We start from the raw sequence: 25,659 nt of genomic DNA, 5'->3' as shown, positions 1-25,659 counted from the left end.
GGCCATGAACTGCATCCTGCTCGCTGTGGTAACCTTGGAACAATGAGACAAGACTGGCTGAGAGTAGAGTACTGTTCTGTACTCTTTGATGCAACAAGTACATCAGTTGTGTTTTTGGTTCCGGTTGATCTAACTAATGCAGCCTAAACCCTCTGAAGATTTATATTATGGAAGAGTAGTGTATGCAAGATTAAAAAGATGCGTCTTTAGTCTAGATTTAAACTGACAGAGTGTGTCTGCCTCCCGGACAGTGCAGGGAAGACTATTCCAAAGTTTAGGCGCTAGATAGGAAAAGGATCTACCACCTGCACTTGATTTTGAAATTCTAGGTATTACCAACTGACAGGACGCCTGAGAGCGTAATGCACGTGAAGGACTGTAATACAAAAGGAGTTCATTCAAGTACTGAGGAGCTAAACCATGTAAGGCTTTATAGGTAATAAGCAAGATTTTAAAGTTAACGCGATGCTTTATAGGTAACCAGTGCAAGGTTGACAGAACCGGGCTAATATGTTCATACTTTTTTGTATATAGTAATGGTACATATCAAAACAATAATAGCAGTGGAGTATGATCCTCCCAAGATGGCGGCACCACCGCAACATGCAACATAGGGCGTGACGTCAGCTTCACATTCTCTATATACTGTACAATCCTGTTAAAAAAAGCAATCCTTAATGAAAATCATTCATTGACCAACTACGTATTTGTTCAAAACTGTTTTCATTCAAAATGGTAAGTTTAAACATGATTTTTATATGATGTTATGAAATGGTTTTGAGTTATTGGGTTGGATTTTGTGAGAAATGTCAGTTTGACAATTAATCCACATAAAGTGTAAACTGTCCAAGGCACACCTCGAAACACACACACACACACACACACACACACACACATATATATATATATATACTGTATATGGCGGGCCATAGGAAGTGACATCATAACTAAATCCAAAATACATGATTTAAAAGAAAAGAAAACACCATGCCATCCAAAAATGGCATAAACACCATCTTATCCTCTTAGTCTCGTCCATGGTGCTGGACCTCCAGTCCATCAAACCAGATAAAAAGAAACCCTGGCAGAATGTTAAAGCTGTATTACTCCAGATGTCATTTGGTTGAGTTAATAAAAGTTATGTTGTTATTTTAGCTCTGCAGACTTCTGACATGTAGAGGGCAGAAATCCAATTTGTTAAAACAGATTATCTCGCTCTCTCCTTCAACCTCTATTTCAACTGCCTAACTTTTCTTGGCTATTACATGTGATTCATACTGCTCCGTGTTAGAGTACAAGACTTCTGAAATAAATGCCAACTCAAGGAACCGCAGTAGAAGGCCATTTGGGATTGCCACCATCTACCTGCTCAAACATCAAACAAGTCTCAAATGGGAAACATCAATGCACAACCAGTGTTGGGAAAGCTTTGAAATCGTAACTCGCAATGCTACAAGCTTTAGTCAAACTACAGTCAAACTTATCAAACTATCAAAATTAACCATGTGTACCATTAGTATGACTACAGATTAACCAGAAGTCACTTCCACATAATTACAGTACACAGGCATAACCCCCTTTCATGGTTGGTATTGGTTAAAGTGAATTTTTTCAAAAATGAAAAATCTGCCATCATTTATTCACCCTCTTGTCATTTCAAACCTGTATGACTTTCTTTTTTCCGCAACACCAAAGAAGATATTTTGAAGAAGGTTGTAAACTGGCACCCATTCACTTGCATTGGTTTTGTGTCCATACAATAGAAGTTAGTGGGTGCCGGTGCTGTTCGGTTACCAACTTTCTTCAAAATATCTTCTTTTGTGTTCTGCAAAAAAAGGTCGTTCATGATGATAGAATTTTTATTTTTGGGTGAACTATCCCTTCAAGCCAACAAAAGAAAGATAGAAATGAAAAGCGCACAACGCAGTACAATTTGTCAAGCCAACACAAGGACATGGGCATGAAAGGTGTGATAATGAATTGTTATTATAATAATAGCCTTACAATGTGTTTTCATTAATAGGCGTGACTTTAAACTGGGTAAGTAATAGGTTGTGCAAACAACAGCTCTCAGAGCATATTACTGTAGCAAGACTAACTGCTATGATATGGATAATGACTTTTTGAATCTATTCAACATAAATATAGATTTGGTCATTGGGCTTAGTGAATAAACAGCTGTGTAAATTAAACTTGAGCATGTGTTAAAATCATTGACCCTAAAGTACACCTGGCTATTATCCAACAATCCAAAGTAAATCTTTCAACTCAGTGGATAACCAAGGTGTGCTTGAAAGGAATCAACAGGAAACTTCAATGGGATATATCTGTTTAAAGACGAACAACATGCTAAAATTAATCAAAAGCACTGCAATCTGATTTGGAATAAAATTACATTTCAAAGGAGCTTCTAGTCTAGGCAGCCCCTAGGCTTTTAAAAAGATGACAGTCGTCATTCTGACAAAAGGGGAGGAACTGTATCATTTTAAAATTCGTAAACACAACATTAGTCTCAAGTTTGTGTAGCTGAAGTTTTATTAAGTTATTTTACAAATGGAACAGCAGTGTACTTGATAACGCAGCTCAGCAGCTCATGCTTCAATCAGCGTCATTGTATATCTTTTTATTTTTAATGTACATATTAAATGTAATTAGCAAAACGTGTGTAATACGATATTATACAGCTGCCTCTTTTGTATTTTAAAACTATTAAACATTAATATGTGGTTCAGGCAATATTTGCCTACTCTGATTATATTAATTTCGTTTGAAATAAAATTGAATATCAAACAACGGACTCTTCTCGTTTTCAATTCAAATAAAAAAGCGGGAAAGACCGTGGTGGGAAAGTGTTGGACGTTACGAGGAAAAATTTGACACAGAAAAAAGTAAAGTGAAATAAGTAAAAGAATCAATTAATCAATCAAAATGGAACCACTACAGCAACGCTATTGGCAGCAGTATATCTCAGGAGCACTTGCCGAGGTAGGGCTGGCCTCGGCAGGTACATAAGCGCTGACTACCCGGGATCTCCCACCTCCGAAATCGTCTGAAGAAATTTTCAAATAGTGGCTAACCTTATAATTCAACGCCAGATTTGAAGTCTAAACAACTATATTCTCGCCTCAAAAACTACATTTCGTGACATAATAACAATAGTATTTCCAAATTTATTACTTACAGTAATGCGTTCTCTCTTCCGCCATTACGGAACGTCAGTTGGAGCGAACTGAATTCTGGGTTATGGCCCGTGTCAAGTCCGCACAAGTCACCTCCCTATGCAACCTCGATAAAAGAGGCGGAGCAAGAACACATCCAGGGATTTGAACTGTACTTGGCTATATGTGAACTTTGATTTGGAACATTACTTGGGCTGCTTCTGATGACGTTTCACAAATCCACAAGGACTCAAGTATTACAAACAAGGTTGAGAAACGGCCCTACACTCCTGTTGCTCATCCTTTTATGCTTCCGTTGCTCCTCCGTGAGAGATGCGAGACCAGTGCAACGCGCAGCTGACACTCATTATCACTCGCATCACCGGCCTCGCACCGTTCCCTCACGGCTCTCGTCCCGCCTTCCTCGTTACAGTCTGCCAAATGCAAAACTTTAAAATCACTGTACCAAGCGTGTGGATTGTTTTTATAAAACAATGGAAAGAAAACTACTACATTATTGGAGTATATTTAATCATACATGTGCATCTGCATTTGACAACTGCCTCAAAAAAATCCAATATAGTAAAACATTATGAATTCATATTTTATATGATTGTAGATATATCAAATAGATATGATTGAAATTAGGGGTGTCACAATATCGGTATTGACAATAAACGGGATATTAAAAAATGCAATTATCGAAATGGTGTTAATTCTACACATATCGTAATATTGTAAATATTCAGCACCCATTAAAAATTTCGCCATAACCGTTACAATGGTTACAAACTCTCTCTCTCTGCCTTCATACATTTTTATTTTAAGGGTGATTCATTGACCAAATAACTAAATAAATGAATTTCACTGATGGCATCATTTATTTATTTTTTATAAACATTTGGATAAATATTGAGATTATATAGCGTTATCGTGATTTTTGGGCCACAATAATTGTGTAGTGAGAATTGGATATTGTGACAGTCCTAATTGAAATTATAGTCAATATAGACGCTAGCTAAGTGATTGTCTAAAAGGTATTCACATTAGAGAGAAAGAATTTCCTAGCTGAAGATAAGGTAGAAATTCCTATAATAATTTAGAAGGGTTAATACTAGCTTTGGTGGACTCACTCAAAACCACACATACACATGTACAAACTTCCTCCAAATCTGTCTAAGAGTTTGTTTAATCCCCATTTTACAGAGGATTTAGCCTGGCGAGTGAGACCATTTGTTTGTGTGTGTGCGTGTTGATGGCAGGGGTCTAAAAATATTTGAAGAAATACAGACTAGGTTAAGCGGAAAGCAGCCTTTTCCAGTCACCCATGGTTACGTAACTTAAAAGTCAATAGACTTTTAACGGGACAAAAAAATGTTTGTTTAACAGTAAGAGCAGAAAATGAATCATAATAGTATTTTATAATGAAAGTGGTCCAACAAATTTTAAGACTATAGTCAAAAAATTATGCATCAAACTGATATGAATTACATCTGTGACCTAACCAATATGTTAATACATTGACCATCAAAGGATTTGAAAAGATTGGAACAAATCTGTATACATTTCTTTGTTCTGCTATACACAAAGGAAGATATTTGGAAGAAAGTCAGTAACCAAACAGATCTCATCCACATTGACTCCCATAGTATTTATTTTTCCATACACTGTAAAAAACAACTATAGGATTTACTTAATTTATGTGTAAATTTGAGCAAGTTTTGCACAGTTTTTTTGTAAATTGTACTTACATTTTTTGAAAGTTTTTTAAACTGTTTTTTAAGTAAATTTTACTTATTTGTTTTTCAAATTTTGCACAAATTTACACAAAAAAATTAAGTAAATCTTACTAGTTGTTTTTTACACTGTTCTATGGCTGTAATAGGGGATGAGATATGTTTGGTTAGTGAAAGTGAAAGTGACCTATTAGTCACATATGGTGACCTATACCCGAAATGTGACCTCTGCATTTAACCCATCCAGAGAGTAGTGAACACACGCACAGCAAGTGATGAACACACGTACACCCGGAGCAGTGGGCAGCTATCACTGCAGCGCCCGGGGAGCAGGTAGGGGTTGGTGCCTTGCTCAAGGGCACCTCAGTCGTTACCCGCCGGCCCTCTAACCATTAGGCCACGACTGCCCCGATGTTACTGATGTTCTTCCAAATATCTTCCTTTCTGTTCAACAGAACAAAGTCATTTATACAGATTTGGAACAACCTGAGGGGGAGTAAATGATGACAGAATTATCATTTTTGGGTGAATGATCCCTTTAAATATTACAACTGACCATTTAAAGCTCAGTCACAGGTATTTTGTGATATTTGATGTGTAAGGAATTCAGTGCAAAAAAATTAAAAGGTCATGAACGAAATGTTGCCTATTTGTCCTTTATGAAGGGCTTTAATGCTTTTTGTTCTTTTTTATGATGCGATCTAAATATGATATGACAAAGACATGCATCAGTACGTAGGCAGGAATTAGTATTCCAGATTAGACAGAGATAAAACACACAGACAGAGCATAACATCTGATCTCTAATCAGAGCGTTCCACCCCACCTTGCAAGGTTAAGCCTCTAATTCCTCATGGAACAAACGTATAAATCTCTCGCAGGTCAATGCAGTTTGTTTGGTGGCTTAATCTGCTCACAGCTTCTGATATCAGCCTGGCTTGTGTCAATCTTCTCCAAAATGCTTTTTTTTACTTGCTCAGCAATTAGTTTACTTCGCTGTGTGAACAGAATAGATAATGCAATGTTTTGTTAACCATTTTGAGAGTGCAAAAAAGACCCCCCTGAGTTTGATCTCAGGGAACACACTAATGATAAAAAGTATACCTAAAATGAAAGTCACTTATCCAAAGCGTCTGCCAAATGCATAAATATAAAAGCAAATTTTGTGATAATTTATATTAATTTATAATTTATAAATTAATAATTTATTTATAATAAAAAATATTATGAAAATGGTGGTTAAGGGACCGTGTAAAAAGTTCATATAAACAATGGCATTTTGACTGTTAGTGATTGTGCTTTTTACAACATTTTTTATTCTATCATAAACAAATAATCAACAATAGCAGTTCACGTCTCCAAGTTAAGTGAGTTTGCTTTCATACCAATCCACATGACCTTGTTTTCAAGCAGAACTGAACCAGAGTCCATAACACAGCTTTGAAACCAACTAAACTGTGACGTCAAACTCTAACCCACACCAAAAGCTCAAGTGTGAAAGCATTTTTAAACTAGGCCTACCATCTGCAGTGACTCATATATTCCGAACTGAATTTGCACAGTCGAACAGAATGTGATGCATTAAGCATGTTACCCAGTCCATAAGGTGGATTAATCGATAAAAATAGAGATGAATAGCATCTGGATAGTCCTGTGGGGATCAGCTTTTGAAAAAAGTCTTAGCCCCATCTCCCATTTACAAGCATACACACACATACGTACACACACACTCATTCTGAATTAATGTCCTAAGCCTTTTTGAAAGGTTTTACATCAGCAGCAAGGCTTCAACGGTCCTCCATCCATAACCGAAACAGTACAAAAAAAGTGAGGACATTAATATTTGAAGAATTCAAAAGCCGAAGGGAGTTTAAGTAGCAAACTGAAAAGTTTGTGCTTTTACACCACTGTGTCATGACTTACACGATTTCTAAGGATGGTTTGGTAACTGTTCTCTTAGAACTGTCTGTTCTCTTAGCTGACCCATAAACACTTTATGTTTGTTTTTTCGTTCGTCCTAATGCTCTTCCCTGCCTAACACTAAAATAATATTTGAAGATTTTGAATGCAAATTTAAACATGCTATTTAAAAAGGAATACAATTAATTGGGTTGAACAAGTTACTCAACAAGCATGCATATCCACAATGATATACTGTACTTGGAAAATCAATGGAAAAATCTCTAAACAGTACCACAACATAAACACACACTGGGACCAACCACTTGCAATATCGGCACACACAAAATTATGAAGTTACAGCTCTGGATGTGTGGGTGTCCTATTGATGCCGCTGGTTCACCCTTCTGTCATGCGGGATGCACACAGCTCATTAAATTTGTGTTTTCTCAATTTTTTCCGATAACAGCAGCAAGACTTCAGATTATTGGGTGATTATGAACATTCAGGCTTCTCTGGGGGAACAAAATTTAGCTGTCAGGCAAGAGAATAAAGATGATGTTAGACAAACCAAACAGAAAGGCATTGACAATGAATCAACACATTATAGCCAAAACTGTTTGAGGGCTGTGGTCATTTTTGTTTAAAAGCCGGCTGGTTTCATTAAAACATTGCATGGAGAAAATTATTTTTGCGGTTTTACAGGAAGGGCATGTCCAGATATGCACCATTGCTGTCTCAATCCTGATTCATCACCACGCTGATGATGTAAGAAAAAGAGTTTCGTAAGGTCATAGTGCTGAGGGCGATTAGCGCTGCACAACTGCACTGCACCAAATGTCCATGCAATCCACTGCTTCAGCTGCTCTCAGAGCGAGACGTTTTGGCCTATTAAAAGGTTTTACCAAAAATCGAATTTTTATTCTACAAGGGAGAATCTCATGAAACCTTGCAAGAACATGTTCAATGTTACCCCAAAACTAAAAAAGAAACATTAAATAATATGTGGTTTACAACAAAAATGTGACATTGCACATAACAGGTTTACTGGACTGTCAAATGATTAATCGCGATTAATCGCATCCAGAATAAAGGTTTGTGTTTACACAATATATGTTTTGTATTTATAAACACATTGAACACAAAGAAATTTACAAAAGTGATTTTATGTCCATAGAAAGCACATTTAATGTAAGTAAACTTTATGGTTTCAACTAAGTTTTTGGGGAATAAAGTGTCAAAATTTGGTTGAAATAATGTTACAATGTCATTCAGTGTAACACAGTATTTATGTACAAATTCACACAACATGCTTGTTCTGACTTGTACATATTAAAATATATAATAGAATAAGGGAGCATATTACATTTTATTGTGCTTTAAATGAGTAAAAAATTCTTATTGACAAATGGGCAAAACCTAGGATAGTGGCAAATTTAACAAAATGTAAAATTAGCATTTGAGTGTGTCATAAGTAGATTTTTGTTGTAAATATTATCGGCAGTTGTGGCCTAATGGTTAGAGAGTCGGACTCGTGACCAGAAGGTTGCTGGTTCGATTCCCAGGGCCAGCGGGTAATGACTGAGGTGCCCTTGAACAAGGCACCTTACCCCTACTTGCTCCCCGGGCGCTGCAGTGATAGCTGCCCACTGCTCCGGGTGTACGTGTGTTCACCACTTGCTGTGCGTGTGTTCACTACTCTCTGGATGGGTTAAATGCAGACGTCACATTTCGGGTATGGGTCACCATATCTGACTAATAGGTCACTTTCACTTTTTTGCTCAGAAAAATTGAATTAAATTGAACAGAAAACTTTGTCTTTTTTCTTTTTTTGAATGGAATAACAACAATTTAAACACTTATTGTTTTCATGCTTAAACCCTTTTTCGTCTTTGACCCATACATATTTAGGAAATATTTACATGTATTTATTTATATTGACCAATAATTTATATTATATAATATTTTTATAATATATATATTATATTTATATTTTTTAATATGTGTATGTGACATATATTATGTAAACACAAACTTTTATTCTGTGTGCGATTAATCGTGATTAATCGTTTGATAATGAAATTCGTTGTCAACGAATTTCATTATGGATTAGTTGGTCTGTGACGTCACCTGCGAGCTGCGCAGTTATAAATCAAGCGCATCTTCTTCCCTTTTAAAATTACCGTTTTAGATGTGTCTCTTCGTGCAGCGCGAGGTGGGCAGTTTTAAAGTCAGACGTGTCTCTCCGTGGATGCGTCTCTTCGTGCAGCGCGAGGTGGGCAGTTTTAAAGTCAGATGTGGTTCTCCGTGGATGCGTCTCTTCGTGCAGCGCGAGGTGCGCAGTTTAAAAGTCACACGTCTCTCTCCGTGCTGCGCGAGGTGCGCAGTTTTAAAGTCACTCTTGTCTCTCCGTGCAGCCGGAGATGCGCAGTTTAAAAGTCATACGTGTCTCTCCGTGCTGCGCGAGATGCGCAGTTTAAAAGTCACACGTGTCTCTCCGTGGATGCGTCTCTCCGTGCGGCACAAGTTGTGCTGTTTTAAAGTCAGACGTGTCTCTCCGTGCAGCGCGAGGTACGCAGTTTTAAAGTCACACGTGTCTCTCAGTGGATGCGTCTCTCCGTGCGGCACAAGTTGTGCTGTTTTAAAGTCAGACGTGTCTCTCGGTGCATGCGTCTCTCCGTTCAGCGCGAGGTGCGCAGTTTTAAAGTCAGACGTGTTTTGCATGCATCTCTTCAAGTTTAAAAGGGAGAGGTGTTTAAAATGACAAAATTAAAGATTATATTAGTAAAATCCAATTTGTGGCGTTTGCACTTTGCAAAGTACATAATTGGCTAAATACCCTGATTTAGTGGTTTGTTTAGTTCAGAGGTGGGTAACGAAGTACATTTACTTGAGAACTGTACTTAAGTACAAATACTCAAAAAGTGTACTTAAGTATTACTTTTTCTGTTTACTTTTTACTGTATGTCACTACATTTGAATGACAAATATCTCACTTTTCATGGCACAAATAAATGATTTCCTTGGCCGACCCTCCCCTCGCTCCCACGTTTGGGAGAGACTATTGTCAGTTGCTTCTAATATGACACACCTGAATCAACTCACCAGGTGTATTAATTATGGAGACATTCACAACATTTTGGGAGAAGGCTACTGAGTTCAGTGTTGTATACTTTTCCCATATCTGATTTACTTATTAAAAGCAAAAGATGTAATTACATTTTTATCCGATTAATCGATTAATCGAAAAAATAATTGCCCAGCTAATCAATTATCAAAATAATCGTTAGTTGCAGCCCTAATGGCAAATAAGCAAGTCACTCTCCATCAAAGCCCTCAAATTCTTGTTTTTCTCCAGATACTGTATATACTTAATTTTCTTGTGACATTTAAAATTTAGAAAAGAAAACTAACTGTGATCTTGTGAAAAACAAGAAAAAGGAAATAAATACAAAGAAAATAAAATGCTTTTTGTATGCTTAAAAACATGCAGAGGCTAACATCATTATTGTCCTCATGTGCCTTGTGTGCATTAAAACAAAAAGATTCATATTTTTGAGTGAAGTTATCAAATGCAACTTTAGATTCTTTAAATTATCATCTTAAATTGTGTGGCTTGTTAGCAAGAGGTCTGCTATTACAGTAGACTTACACTGAAGGAGGGAATGATCCGGTAAGTGAGCCACTAAAACATTAGCAGTTCCTTTACAACACTAAAACACCCAAGAACCATTCTTGAAACCTGCAGTGAGCTTTTACTCATTTTTGTCAAAAATTAAGATAATTCCCTTTGCTGTTAAGTGAACCAAGGTGCGTTTCTGTGTAATTTAATTGAAACTAATTATTTGCATGTCCAATAATGAAGTTGTTATTTTGCTGTTCCCGCAGGCTATGGAAATAATCAACCTGTGCCATTCAAAAGTGAAGCCGAAGGGCGCTGACCGAGCGTAAATATGTGACGTGTCGGGAGTGAGGATGTGTTGAAATAATATAAATCTGCAATATTTAAATCTGAAACCACATACAAAAACTGCTTTATGAATATTTCCAATCACACCTCAGAACACGCATGACCTTCTACAAATACCTGAGGGCCAGGGCCAGATTGACATAAGGGTTAGGTGGGGCTGAAGCCCCAGGGCCTGCGGAAGAAGGGGGCCCTTGATTGGCTGGAGGAAATGGGAGCTGTCCATACATCATTGATTGTCAATTCATACGTGGTTAATTATAAAATAACAATAAAATAACAATTCTTCCAACAACTATTGGAAAATGTTCCTGACTAATATAATTCACTGTCCAATCAAAATCACTTTACAGTTTGCATGGATTTTAACAATGTCATTAGGGTTTTCTGCTCAGCTAAAGTTCAAAAGAAGACATTTTAATGGTAAGACTCTATTTAAAGTATTAAAATACTCATTGAGGAAGTATGATTGCAAATGCTTTTCGGAAAACAACTTTGTTTGAAGTTCATATCTGGAGTTAATGTTAATGTTTTTTTAATAGTCTAGAAAGTTTAGTATGCAAACTTGTGCTTATATAAAATAGAAATTAAAAATAAGTATTAAATGTAAAATTTAATTACAGTAATAGAAAATTAGATAAAATTATGAGAAAATGAAATATAATAAATAAATATAAAATGAAATTTAAATAGTAGAAAATTAGATAAAATAATAATAATATTAATATTTAATAAACACATAAGACACTGTGGCATGGCAATAAAATGAAGGGGACATTTGGGTTTGCTAAAGCCCCAGGGCCCAATGTGTTCTTAATCCGGCCCTGCTGAGGGCATAGTGCATCAAATTGACTGAGAACACTGAACCCATTTCATAAGACTATTGGATGATACAAGACAATGTGTCTGTCCTATACTTCTGCACTATGTACTGCTATTTTGTAGTACAGGTAGTGCTACGTTGTGTTATAAATGCATTGAGAGTTTACTGCAAATATCAAAAGGTCAACCGAAACAACAAAGTGTGAAATGCTGGACACTTTTGACTTTTATGTTAAATATGTTATGTTAAATCAAGTTTATTATTTTCATTACATTGGGAAATTAGTTTTCTTACTGATATATTAATATCCTGGGGGCGCTGTATTAGATGGACCCATAAGTTTTGTTCCACCAAACCCTAAACACTTTTGCTTTCCCTTTGGATATCCCTCTGGGGTAAATTCACTAAACATTTTCAGCATTTTGGGGCACGGTTAAGTAATAAAATACAAAAATCTGCTTCTTTTTCACTAAGCACCAGCAGTCCGGTTTACTTCAGCTTGGCAATATCTATGCCGCTCCAGTGCTATGCAAAGCGTATTTACATTCATAGTCATTGTTATTCTTTTCGTCATAAAATGTTTTTATCTAAACTGTAAAATGTAAAGTAGTTTTACATTGTCTATTTTCTACATTTACTATGTAAAAACAATTGTATGATCATACTGCTGTTTAGACCCTTTCACAACCGCGATCTTTCACTGCCTTTTTTTCCAGAGGGCGCTGCAAATGTTTGAAAATCACCTTTTCACACCCTCCCCACCACATCCCAGTCTCTAAGCACGTACAGTCCTGACTAATGATGTGCAAGGGTTTTGCAGATGTCGCTGGTGCAGACTGCACAGACATGGAAAAGGGGGAAAAGAAAAATGAAGCAATCTAAAAGCACTCAATAGAAAATGTGATATTCATGATTTGGGTTTCTGCCACGCAAAAAGCCAAAGTCAGTCACCCTGTCATAACCAGAGCAACGTGTCTGGCATCCACACTGAGAAAAACCTGCAGGAAACCTGCTGCTTGGAGACACAGTGAGGGAGACAGTGCATTACCGTGATTTCAGAGTGATTTTGCATGGGTTACCTCCCAATCATAGTAAAATTACTGGCTTTATGAAACAACAACGATAGCATAAAACACCATGGTTAATAAATATAAGGTTGAAAATTGATTATCATATGTAATGCAAATCTCTTTTTGTCAAGGCATTTACTTGTCTTATGGGTTATTATTAAGTTGAGCTATTTGTGCAGATTATTCCTAAAACATAACATTATGCAGCAGTGCTCTATACTCATACCAAAAACAACAAATTCTGTATTTCACAAACTGCATCAAAATGCACAAGAAATACAAAAAGATGCCGCTGACATAAGATGCTGGTTTTAAGATACTGTTAATGTAGAACATTTGATTTTGGTCAATGTTATTTTTTGCTGTTGTATTTTAGTTTCTTATTAGCATTATGATTATTTTATAAATGTTTATGTATGTATTTATTTGTTTTGTTTATTTATGTATATTTGTATCTATTTTTTCTACTTAATTATTTTTTGCTGTTTTCCTGTATGTCTTGTTGGTTGTATGGTCATAAGTGATGTTTGTATATGTTAAACTCAATAATAACAATTAAAAAAAGAAATATAAACACAGAAATGCAACTCTCCCATACAGTCAAAATAAACAAATTCATAAACAGTGATGCCGGTAACGCGTTACTTAGTAACGCGTTACTCTAATCTGACCACTTTTTTCAGTAACGAGTAATCTAACGCGTTACTATTTCCAAACCAGTAATCAGATTAAAATTACTTATCCAAGTCACTTTTCCTTAGTAAGAATATATATATTTTGCTTTCTTCTTGCATCTCAGGGAGTGAAGTCACGTATGCGACAAGTCACGTTTTCAGCATGAGGACAATTCACGTGGAATAGCCCCTACCACTCAGCGACACAAACGTAAACAACAATGGAGGGAGGAGAGAGATGTGCGTTTTCTAGCTTGAAATACAGTCACTATTTTGAGTTTGTGTCAGCTAAAGATGGCAATATTAAGGTTCGTTGTACACTCTGGCGACAAAGTGCTATCTAGCTACAAAAACACTACGTCAAATTTGAAGAAACATTTGGAGTCGCAGCACTGCACAGTCAAACTTACAGAGCAAGTCCCACCAGGTGGTGCGAAGCAGAGAGCAGGAGGTCCCCCACCACCCAAACAACAAAAGCTGGACTTCGGTGCAAAACCAGTAAGTGGGGGAGAGTTGAAGAAGTTGGTCGGGCAGTATGTTGTAGAGGAAATTCTGCCCTTACACACGGTTGACTCACCCTCGTTTCGTGCCATAATAAACAAGATCCCTACTACTGTCAATGCTGAGCTGCCTCACAGAACAGGAAATAGTTTTTAAGTTCAACTTAAAATGTCAGGAGATACATTGCTGACATTACTGTTAAAAATACACTTCCAACAAAGTGAGTGTTGGCAAAACCGGTTGTCATTTTTATGTTGAGGCGACGGGGGTGTTGTCGGCAGCCGCTGAATGAAACTGATAAAGTAACTTGTAATCTAATTTAGTTACTTTTAAAATAAAGTAATCTGTAAAGTAACTATGTTACTTTTTAAAGGCGTAATCAGTAATCAGATTACTTTTTCAAAGTAACTGTGGCAACACTGTTCATAAACAGCATTGAAACAAACATATCACATTTATGTAACACTTACATTTAATGATTTTTTTATTATCAATTATGATTATTATCAATAATGATGATGATGATATTAAACAACTCTGAAAGCTCACAAACCCGACAAGTTACGGTAACTCAAACCGTTTGAGGAAACCGATTGCCTTAAAGCATTTAAGTTTAAAATACTTATATTTATTAGTTTTAAGACTTAAAGGTACAGTGCGGGATGTTTTGTATGATCTATTAACAGAAATGCAATATAACATACAAAACTGTGTCTTTAGATGTGTATAAAAACCTTACGTAATGAAAAGTTATGTTTTTATTACCTTAGAATAAACCAGTTGTATCTACATAGGGAGCGGGCCTATCTACATCGAATTTGTTATGTTGCGCAGCCATGTTTTGTACAGTAAGCTCTAACGGACAAACAGCTCTACAGAGCGCGTTTCGTATATGTTGGTCTTCGTGTGTGTTTTTAGACGCAGCTTGCGTCATCACTGAGTTGAAGACGCACAAAGTAGTAAGTCGTAGTAAGGAGAGGAGGAGGAGTAGTCGTCGTCTAGCTGAAGCAATTGATTGTTCTGTCTTAGAAGTTTTGATAAAATGGAGGACCATGCGTATTGTGCACAAGAGCCGACAGAGCGTGAATCTCCGTCGTCAAAGAAGCGCAAACGTGATGCTGCCAGACGAATTAGAGACAAACGGCGGCAGAAATCCAGGATAAACATTGGTGTATCTATTACCAGATGGAAGGGTCCGTTTATCATCTGATCATTTGATTATTCCATTCAATATAACATACGGAAAAAGAAAAAAAACAGTCGATATTTCGTTTTTCTGTATGCACAAAAATAAAAAAACGATGTTTTTCTTATTTCAGCTTGAAACGGAAAATCCAATAAATAAATAAACCAAAACGAAATAACGACCCTAAGTTTTTCTCATTTTTGGGTGATTTTGCACGGATTTCTGCTCGCGCAGGCGCACTGTGTGAGCGCGGCAGCGCGCCTAGAGCTCTTCACGAATCTCGCGATCGATCAGTTATCATTTACAATGGCTTCACTCGAGCTGTACATGTTTCATATTCATCAAATGTTTATTAATAATATGACATATCACGAGATGTGTCGTTTTTCCGTTTTTCTGTATGCACAAAAAATAAAAAAACGATGTTTTTCTTCTTATTTCAGCTTTAAAAGGGAAATCCAATAAATAAATAAACCAAAACGAAATAACGATCCTAATTATAGTTTTTTCATTTTTGGGTGATTTCCCAGGGTCTTCCGCGCGGGCGCGCACGCTTTGCGCATGCGCAATGTACAGCGGCTTACCGGGATCAAGTGCATGCGAACTTGCGAAGCTCGAAATGGGCTGTACATGTGCTGTACATGTTTCATATTCATCAAATGTTTATTAATAATATGACATATCACGGGATGTCTGAAAAGAGGCCATGCTCTCTGGGGAACACTGCAACATTATTATGGTCCCTCCGTGAGGTACAGGCTCTGGCATGTTACCTAAAAACAGTAGCCTAATGCAAAAAAAATCTCCATAATGGAAATTATTCCCTACATAGACATAGGCACATGACTACAACCATTTGGCAGTTTACTTGGTTAATTTATCTAAAACTGATGTAATGTAATAGTGCAAATGACTAGCCTACACAAAAACCACACAGTTTCAACAGAAACTGAACATCTTTTATGAATTACTCTATAGCAGGACAGTAGTTCTATCTGGGGGAACCTAATGAACTCGGTTGAGTGAGGTTACGGGGGCTGTTCGCATCCCATAACTTCTAAATTACAAAAGTAATTTATGGATTTACACCTTTGCTGCTGCCAACGAGCTGTGGCTACTTAACTGTTCACTTAAATGTCACATATTAAAAGCAATAATGCTAACAAACTTCGACTGTAAGCTCTGGAAAGTATTGTATGTGAACGTTAGGCATTGTTCAATATATATTTTTGAAATATTTTCCACAGTCATGGCCTCCTCTCTCAGTGTGACTCTTTTAGTGCGAGTGAAAAGTACAAACAAAGCATATGCAAATGCATTCATTTCTATTTCGAGCTTCGCAAGTTCGCATGCACTTGATCCCGGTAAGCCGCTGTACATTGCGCATGCGCAAAGCGCGCGCGCGCGCGCGGAAGACCCTGGGAAATCACCCAAAAATGAAAAAACTATAATTAGGGTCGTTATTTCGTTTTGGTTTATTTATTTATTGGATTTCCCTTTTAAAGCTGAAATAAGAAGAAAAACATCGTTTTTTTATTTTTTGTGCATACAGAAAAACGGAAAAACGACACATCTCGTGATATGTCATATTATTAATAAACATTTGATGAATATGAAACATGTACAGCTCGAGTGAAGCCATTGTAAATGATAACTGATCGATCGCGAGATTCGTGAAGAGCTCTATGCGCGCTGCCGCGCTCACACAGTGCGCCTGCGCGCGCAGAAATCCGTGCAAAATCACCCAAAAATTTGTCTTCTTAGGGTCTTCTTAGGGTCTTCTTGTCTTCTTGAAAACTTAGGGTCGTTATTTCGTTTTGGTTTATTTATTTATTGGATTTCCCGTTTCAAGCTGAAATAAGAAAAACATCGTTTTTTTATTTTTGTGCATACAGAAAAACGAAATATCGACTGTTTTTTTTCTTTTTCCGTCTGTTATATTGAATGGAATAATCAAATGATCAGATGATACACGGACCTGGAAGGCACTGTTGAAAGACAAATGTTTTCAAGGCGACGACGAAGTTGCCTGTTTTCTGCTAGACTGGTAATATAATTCAACATTTTCAATGTTTCCACTTTTTCAATGTTTACCAAACAACTGTTTTGTTGAAACGGTAACGTTAGCATTTTATACAAATGGCCATATAACCTCCGAATAATAATGTTTTTCCGTCCCTGCGGTACGTACTCCGGTTGTTCCTGACTTTACAAAGGGGGAGACAAACGTCTACTAACTTACACCTAACTGCCTATGTCGTTGTCAGATCAAACGCTTTGAACAGCGTTGCTATTTATGATTAGCTAACTTTAGTTACTTCACTACTCTCAGCTTGTACTAGATAGCACGCAAGAAATATATCTAATTATAGAATTGTAACAGTAACTTTCGCAATAGAATACATGTTAAATGATTAATTATGTTAATATATTGCCTTACCTGCTTGTATCACTACTATCCGCTGTCTCAGTATGGGAGGCAAATCCTGCCAAATTTAAATAAATAAATTAAACGATGAAAATGAAAATGAAAACCAGATTAGCAATTTCATTATACACAACTGCGTGCACAATATGTGCCAAAATGAAAAATAAAATAAAATAATTTTATTTTCATTTTCATTTTTACACTGACAATGCGTTGTCCCTGTCAAATTGAAAAAGAAAATACAATTGGTGATTTGACATTTCATTTTCACTAAAATCTTGAGGCAAGACTGCCAATTTGAAAATGAAAGGCAAATGTGAAAAATAAATTGTAAAAACATTTTTTACAAAGGTTTTATTAATGTTCACGCAATAATACTGACACAATTCAAATTAAAATGTAAACTTTGATTTTCATTTTATTTTATTTTCTCTTCTCTTTTATTTCATTTTCGTTTTCGTTTTTCGTTTTATTTTCATTTTAGCAGACGCTCGTCCACACCCACTAATTAACATGTAATTTGCATGACTGTGAACAAGAAAAAGAAAACGAAAACGAAAATGAAATAAAAGAGAAGAGAAAATAAAATAAAATGAAAATCAAAGTTTACATTTTAATTTGAATTGTGTCAGTATTATTGCGTGAACATTAATAAAACCTTTGTAAAAAATGTTTTTACAATTTATTTTTCACATTTGCCTTTTCATTTTCAAATTGGCAGTCTTGCCTCGAGATTTTAGTGAAAATGAAATGTCAAATCACCAATTGTATTTTCTTTTTCAATTTGACAGGGACAACGCATTGTCAGTGTAAAAATGAAAATGAAAATAAAATAATTTCATTTTATTTTTCATTTTGGCACATATTGTGCACGCAGTTGTGTATAATGAAATTGCTAATCTGGTTTTCATTTTCATTTTCATCGTTTAATTTATTTATTTAAATTTGGCAGGATTTGCCTCCCATGTCTCAGTAGACGACATCTTTTTTTACTGTTGCGGCCACCGTCTTAATTCGAAAGGGAGGGGTGGGCAAATGACTCAGAGATTCGTTGAAAAACTATAATACAAAGCTAGTGGTCGCTGATTTTCAAGACCTGCGCCTTTAAATGGTTTAAGGCAATCTGTTTCCTCAAACAGTTTGAGTTACCGTAACTTGTCGGGTTTTACAGTAGGCTGTATTAACAATTGTATAATAGTTTTGAACGTGTCTCTATAACTTAGAATTTACAACTAAAATTTGAATACCACCACATACGATGTATAAATCTACCATAATATATACACAAAACCTCACTGCACTTCAGCACATTACCCATAAATGCCTGCGTCATGTAGTTAATGTAAAAGCATCTGCTGAGAGAAGGATGAATAGAGAGAGAGACTAAACTGACGTAAAAAAGGCAAACGGTATAAAAGCTATCAAAAAATATCTAAATATGAAATCAAATTGTGTCTAAAACAGCCATCATTCTAAATGAACACTGTCCAACAGTGACACCAGCAGATAAACTTTCAGAGGAAAGCAGCATCTCTCACATTTATGACAGCGAATTCACAAATACTGTATGCGTTTAATTTGAGTAAGTATGGAAAATTATGTTGTCCAAAACAGAAGTGGGGTGTCTGTCATGTCAACTGCATGCTTTCTACCCTTCACAGCAGGTGTTTCAAAAGTTTGTTTTTAACTTAGGTTTTATAAGTTTCCAATGTATGTTGATTTTAATAAAAGCAATCCATAAAAATGTTTAATCAAAAAAATAACTTTACATGGTAAATGCACTGATAAATACCTGATTTAATGTTGAGTGCTGAACATAACCATTTCGATTCAAAGTTAAATATTTTGCCATTTGACTGATGTAACCAGTTTTCGTAGTGTATATTTTGTTTCAATATAGCTAAAATATACCAAAACAAATTTACTTGGTGCCTTCCTGTTCTTGACCCCAAGCCCTGATGTTGGCATTTCTGATTTGAGACCATTAGGTTTAAAGGGCTTGGCAAAGCCAATTTTCCCTACCTAGAACCACTTTTTCCGTGACAAGTTTGACTTCAGCTGTCTTTCCTAATATATGCTAGTGCTCTTCAAACATTTCCACGTTTCCGTCTAGACTCACAGGCCCTGGCACACATTGAAAGCCTGCAGCTGCTCAGCTGCAGATAAATATGGAGGGGTTGGGAGCCAAGACTACGCCAAGGAGCAGACAGGGAGTTGGGGTTTTCCAGGTGGCATATGTGATGAGAGTAAGTGCGTGTGCTCATGTTTATAGATGTTAACATGAATGTGTATGTTTAAAAGGCTGAGATCACATGGGCAAACACCTGTGTGTTCTAATTGAGGTTAGAGTCAGTAGTGTTATGGCCACACCTGAGGCTGCCGAAGGGCCGCCCAACAGCGACTTGGCCCCTTAAGCGCCCACTCCATAAAAACAGGCACACATAATCAGACCGTTATTAGAATGGAAAGAAATGACACAAAGGGAGGCGAAAGCCACAGAATAAAATCAACTATCAAGGAGGTTGAAATTTATAAATGTACATTGTACTGTATACATTTACAAATATTGAATCCATATTTTTTTACATGAAATTCTGTGGGACCAAATTACTGTGCTGATAATTAAAGTAGGCGCATAAACCTAACCAAACCAAATTCCCCTTCATCCCATCAAATCAATGATCAAGAACATTTTAGCCAGAAATCCTTCACCTCTCCCACATCTCTACATAGCCATTAATTTGAGGCACACTATAAAGTGGACTTTTGTCATTATAGAAAGAAGGGAAGCTGTCCTGCAGCTTCAAATGCAGCATTTGGAGCTTCTGATGCCAAGATAAAACTGTAAGATAATGTAATAACCTGCCTTTTCAACCTATATGGACTTAAATCTGAAAGTATGTATTTTGGCGACACTAGAGGCAGTAAAGGGAATTGCAGTGTGTTTGTCTGAGTGACTCAACTAGGACAGACAAAATTACCTTATAGTTCTTAGCCAATAGCACGAGTTTAGTTGATATAGTGATATAAAATCACTAAAATTAAATTCTTCTTATATATATATTCTGAGCTTGATAAAATACTGCATTCAATGTCTGTCCAAACAGTTTCTCGTATTACCAGTTCAATAACAACTCCTTCAACAGTGTCATTGCAAAAGGCAGACGCATACATGAAATATGTGTGATGCTTTTATAAGACAACACATGCTTGGATATCAATCAAATGTATTATATCCACAGAGATGGCATATTTTTGAAATACCGCTTAACAATATATTACTCCTGGCACTTGAGTCATTCTCTGGTTTGGATGTTTCAGCAAGCACGGATGCCAAATACAACAGATGGCGGGCAAACCTGAGTGTGTGTGAATCGTGTCCTGTGACATCAGCTGAGAAATACATCAGGCAGCTTTGCTGAAAATATTGGCCTACATGTATGCACTGTAGACTTCATTTTGTGTTTAAGTTCAAAAGCAAATTAATATTTAAATCATGAATCTATGTCTAGAGCGCCTACGTGTCTTTTTACTCACCAATTACACCAGATTCAGTCCCTTTAAAATATCCCAAAAAACACTAGCATTATGCATTTTCATTATTATATATTTTGTTCACTTGTGTAATTACATCGTCGCAAATGTTTCCAGCAACGTATTAATCAATGGAAATTCGTAATTGTATCCAGTGAAACGTCCCTTCTCTTTGCGTTTTGTTCAATGGTTCTTCGCAGTGCCATCAAGCTATCATTTGTTTTTGTTTTGAATACGCAGCCTCCAGTCGCAAAAATGATACATTCTGTGCTATTAGGGTCAGGGGCGGAGCTAGCGGTGGCCTAAGAGGACTGAAGCCCCGAATGTTTGAGTAAAGCCACAAATATTTTTATTACCATGCCCTGTACGAATCACTAAGAGGCTGTTTACATATTGCGTAATGACACCTTTTGCGTGCGCAAGTTTGTTATTTTAAATGTAGACGTGCAGTAAGCGCTTAAATAGAGAACGATGTGGTCACGTCGGTGCTGAAAATCCATTTATCCTTTGTCAGAACCTTTATGGTGGTTCTGACTTATGGTTGCTTAGCAACGGCAGACGCCACAACAGCACAAGCTCCCGAGCTTTGAAAGAAATGAGAACGTGGCAGGCTGGCATTTTCAATGCATTTTTAGACACAAAATGTGTGCTAGAATACTGTACATACTGTATATGGATGTTTCTGGGCTAAGCCTGTTGGGTTAACACGTCTGTTTTGTTCTGTCTGTTGGTAGAGTGTGAATGTCCCGAGCACGTGGGAATGGTTCGACAGATCCACATGCTCACTGTCTGCATGTTAGTGTGCCTTGCCAGCTGCCAGCTATCATTCCCTCATTAGACTTAGTGTTTTCACCTGGTGCTTGTTAGTTTTTCCCATTTAGTCACTGCCACCCCTCACCATCTTTGTGGGATCTTTGCTTTAGTTTGGACCTTACCTGGCTTTGGCCTATTCTCCTTGTCTAGTCAAGTTTTTGCCCTGATTACGGATTGTCTTGTCTTGTCTTGTGTTTGACTTTTTGTGGATACCCTTTTCTATTGGATATTTTTCCCTTGGATTTAATTAAGACTCTGCAGTTTAGTTGGACCATTTAACCCTCGTGTTCTTTAATTTTTGCCCAGGTTCCAGTCTTTGTTTTCTTCGCACCCCTTGGGAGTTGTTCTCCACCACCACTGCGTCACCCGCTGCCGGCTCATCGGCCTCTGGATTTCCCGGCCGCCAGCTCATCTGTGATCTGCCGACTCTCACCAGTGGACATCTGCCTGCTGTTCCCAGTTCAAGACTATTGAATCTTACAGTGCATCTGCCCGTGTGTCCACTCACAATAAACTCATTGTATCCGCTTGTTTCACTACCCTGACATAAGCCCCGGATGTCGATTCACGCTCGAACCTCCCCCGGGGAAAGAAAAGTTGACTTGGTGGCCATATTGACAATGCCATTTTTTGACAGTCAACTATTTCCTATCATGCAAGTTCAACAATTTATTTACGTAAATGTAAATAAAACATATATAATATATATTTTATAAAGATATATTTTAGGTATTATATATTCTGTTCACTTGTGTAATTACATCATCCCAAATGTTTCCAGCATGCAAACCAGAGAATATATAAAGATAATTTGTAGTCCCACCCAATTTAGTCCCACCCAGCCTTACATGCTTACAGTTTCTATTATTAAAATTTCAAGCATCATTACATCAGAAGCACAAGGATTACATCTGAAATTCAATTTCACCCCATTTGTGTCATTTTCAAAACTAAAAACATTAAACTATATGTATGATGCACAGACAGAAAAAGACCATTTCAAGGAAACCCCCACTCTACCCAACATTCTGGTGGTTTATTTAATCCTTCCCTTTTAACCTTGGAGTGTGATTTATGACTGTAATTAATCTTAGTCTGAGCATTAATTCTAAGGCACGCAGGTTCATCTGACCTGTACCCCTTTAGCTCCCAGCTGTGGTGACTCTGTATGTCATCAGCTATTTGCAAATTTGCCTACTTAAGGGGTTAGCTTCAAGAAGATATAGCCTAAATTAATCAGAGATAGCCTAACGCAAACCAGAGATCGAATCTAATTTATGATAGAGATAGAGCCTAACTCAAACCAGAGATAGAGTTTAACCAAAGGCAAAGATAGAGCATACTGTATGTCTTTTGTAAACATCCATAAAATCATTATATCTATGGGCATCAGAAGTTATAAATAAATGGTTCCAAAAATATGATTTTGATATTCATCTACAGTATTTACTTTATTTTGTTCCCCATCGTCATTCATAAATACAATAATTCTCTGTTTCAGATTTTTGAGCCACGCCAGTCAAGTCCGGTGACACCAAAACATCAAAGCAGGATAAAAGCCGGATATTATTTGTTTAGCAGATTTCATGGAAAAGCCCTAAAATAAACCTTTGATATTAAAGAGGATTTGCAGAGACAATCAGCTTGAGTTGGTTTTCCAATTGCTGGCTTGGCGAAACCCAGTCAGTGTGTTAAAGGGCCCAGAAAACCTATACACTGATGTCCAGTTGATTGTCTGTATTTCATTAATATTCATTACACTGCAGAACTCAGTTGAAAGCAATCAAATCAAATATAAGAGTTTGCTCTGTTTGTTCTTCGGTAATTTCGAACGTCCACATTCTAATCCACATTGCAATCATAATAAATTATGCAATTATATAGTCTACCTGTATATAAATCTAGTTGGATTTATGTGAATAGTACGTTCTTATATTGTGCAGTCTTGTAAATAAGATACTGTGAAAGTAAAAGAGCTCACAAGGGTTTTGAATGATTGATGATTAAAAGATTAAAAACACTAAATGATTAAAATTGTTTTTGATGTCCTATATAAAGATATTGTAATTTGAATAGTATATTGAACAGTTTTTCAATCTGTTGAGATTGGTTGTAAATTATAATATATGTTGCAGTAATATTTCTGTTCAAATTTCAGTCTTCTTTATGAAATAATGCTCCATAAAGGTGTATTTAATATGCATGTATAATTATAAATCAATGAAAATTACTGCAACCACTGTTTTAATGCACTATAATACAGTACTTATGCTATACAGAATGCACTAAAGCATCACAATAATATCTACTGAAGGTGTACTCAATTGTGAATTCTTGATTATAAATGTGTACATAACAGTTATGAATAGAATAAATCCGTTACATTGTGTACTATAAGCCAGTATGAATGCATTTCAAACGCATTATTTACATTTTTAAAAGTGTAACTAATGTCTTCAATTCTTTTTTTCAATAAATGCAAATGCCGCATGATCAGAGGCTACACTGTGTGGTGGGCTGTCTGTTTCTCACGAATATGATGTTCACTCACTCGGGTTTCCTCGCCAGCCCGACGGACCGGCACAGTGTCGATGGTGTCTGCGGAACCAAAGACTTGCAAGAGGGACTCCTCTTCTCGTCCTCCGCCGACTCCGGGCTAGACTGAGCCGGCTTGAGAGACGGTGGGGATGTAGGAACAAGCTGCAAATGCTGCGGGTGATGTATTGGTGCTGCCGGGGGATGCTGCGCCTGTTTGGACGGATGTTGCTGCTGCTGCGGCGGCGGCTGCTGCTGGGGTTGACCGTGAGTCGCCTGATGCTGGTGTGGATTTGCGCCCGGCTGAGGGCTGCTGGTACGCGGTGCTGTGTGGTGGTGGTGCTGATGATGGTGGTGGTATTGATGCGGATCTCTCAGCTGCCGATTCTCGCCGATGAGATCCTCAACCTTCCTTTCGAGCTCGTCGATCCGCTGCCTCTGGGTTTGAATCAGACTCTGCTGGTTTTGTACAATGGTGGTCAGCTCTTTGAGATAAAGCACGGCTTTCATGGGGTTATCCAGCAAGCTCTCCATCACTGTATTGTCAAAGCTTCAAGCCTTGTTGGAGCTGGAGTGGTCTGGATCCGAAGCAATGTGCTGTGGCGTGCTGGCGCTCTAGGGATGCGAGTGATTGTCCTGATGCGGGAGAGACTGGGGGAGGATCAGTGGAAGATGATGCCAGCACTGTAGCCAATCACAGAAATGCGTGTTTACACGCAGCAATTTTCCAATTGTCATTTAAAGGTGCACCGATTCATATTAAAATAGCCTTTTCACCCTGATCATCATGTGGATACCAGTAGATTTTAATAACTCCGACATGTGTCTTTAAATAGGCTACTGAATAACAACAAGATACTATACCGGCTGAAGTACCGCGATATCACGTGGTATTACGATGTTGTGTCATTGAAATCTAAATGAAACATTTTGTATTTACTATAGTAAACTGTATTATACTGTACACTAAAATATTTTGTAGTATTAACTATAGTAATTGGATAAATTGTAGCAAATTCTGTTGTTTATTTTACTGTAAAAAATATTTGTCGCTTTTTGTTGGTTAAACTTAAAAAAGAAGTTACCTGGTTGCCTTAAAATTTTGATTTAATTCAACTTAAAAATATTAGTTTACACGATGAATTTGCTGCAAACTCGTTGTGTTGACTAAGATTTTTTTTGTTGAATTAAAAAAGTTTGAAGTTGAAGTTTGTAAGACTCGAAAACACTAGTGTTAAGGAATTTTAGTAATGTTTATACTAAAGTACACTATTTTCACGTGGGAACTCTATAAAATGTGCGACAAATTATATTTAAACAAACTTCAATGTTTAT

General features: G+C 36.9%; 1 protein-coding gene across 4 annotated transcripts in view; it reads right to left on the bottom strand.

The window, feature by feature from the left end:
• Nucleotides 1-25,368, bottom strand: part of iqsec3a (IQ motif and Sec7 domain ArfGEF 3a) — a 207,817-nt gene extending 182,449 nt beyond the window's left edge. The window contains exon 1 of one of the 4 annotated variants that reach the window (XM_057323667.1): nt 24,341-25,368. In XM_057323667.1, coding sequence (XP_057179650.1) covers nt 24,341-24,858 — 518 coding nt within the window. In that variant the 5' untranslated portion in view covers nt 24,859-25,368. The remainder of the gene's footprint in view (nt 1-24,340) is intronic. The other 3 variants (XM_057323666.1, XM_057323665.1, XM_057323664.1) reach the window with 3 other exon arrangements.
• Between the last annotated feature and the right edge of the window lie 291 nt (nt 25,369-25,659).

The sequence above is a fragment of the Triplophysa rosa genome, linkage group LG24, assembly GCF_024868665.1.
Source record: "Triplophysa rosa linkage group LG24, Trosa_1v2, whole genome shotgun sequence".
NCBI classification, from domain to species: domain Eukaryota; kingdom Metazoa; phylum Chordata; class Actinopteri; order Cypriniformes; family Nemacheilidae; genus Triplophysa; species Triplophysa rosa.
This window is presented reverse-complemented; position numbering and strand designations above follow the sequence as displayed.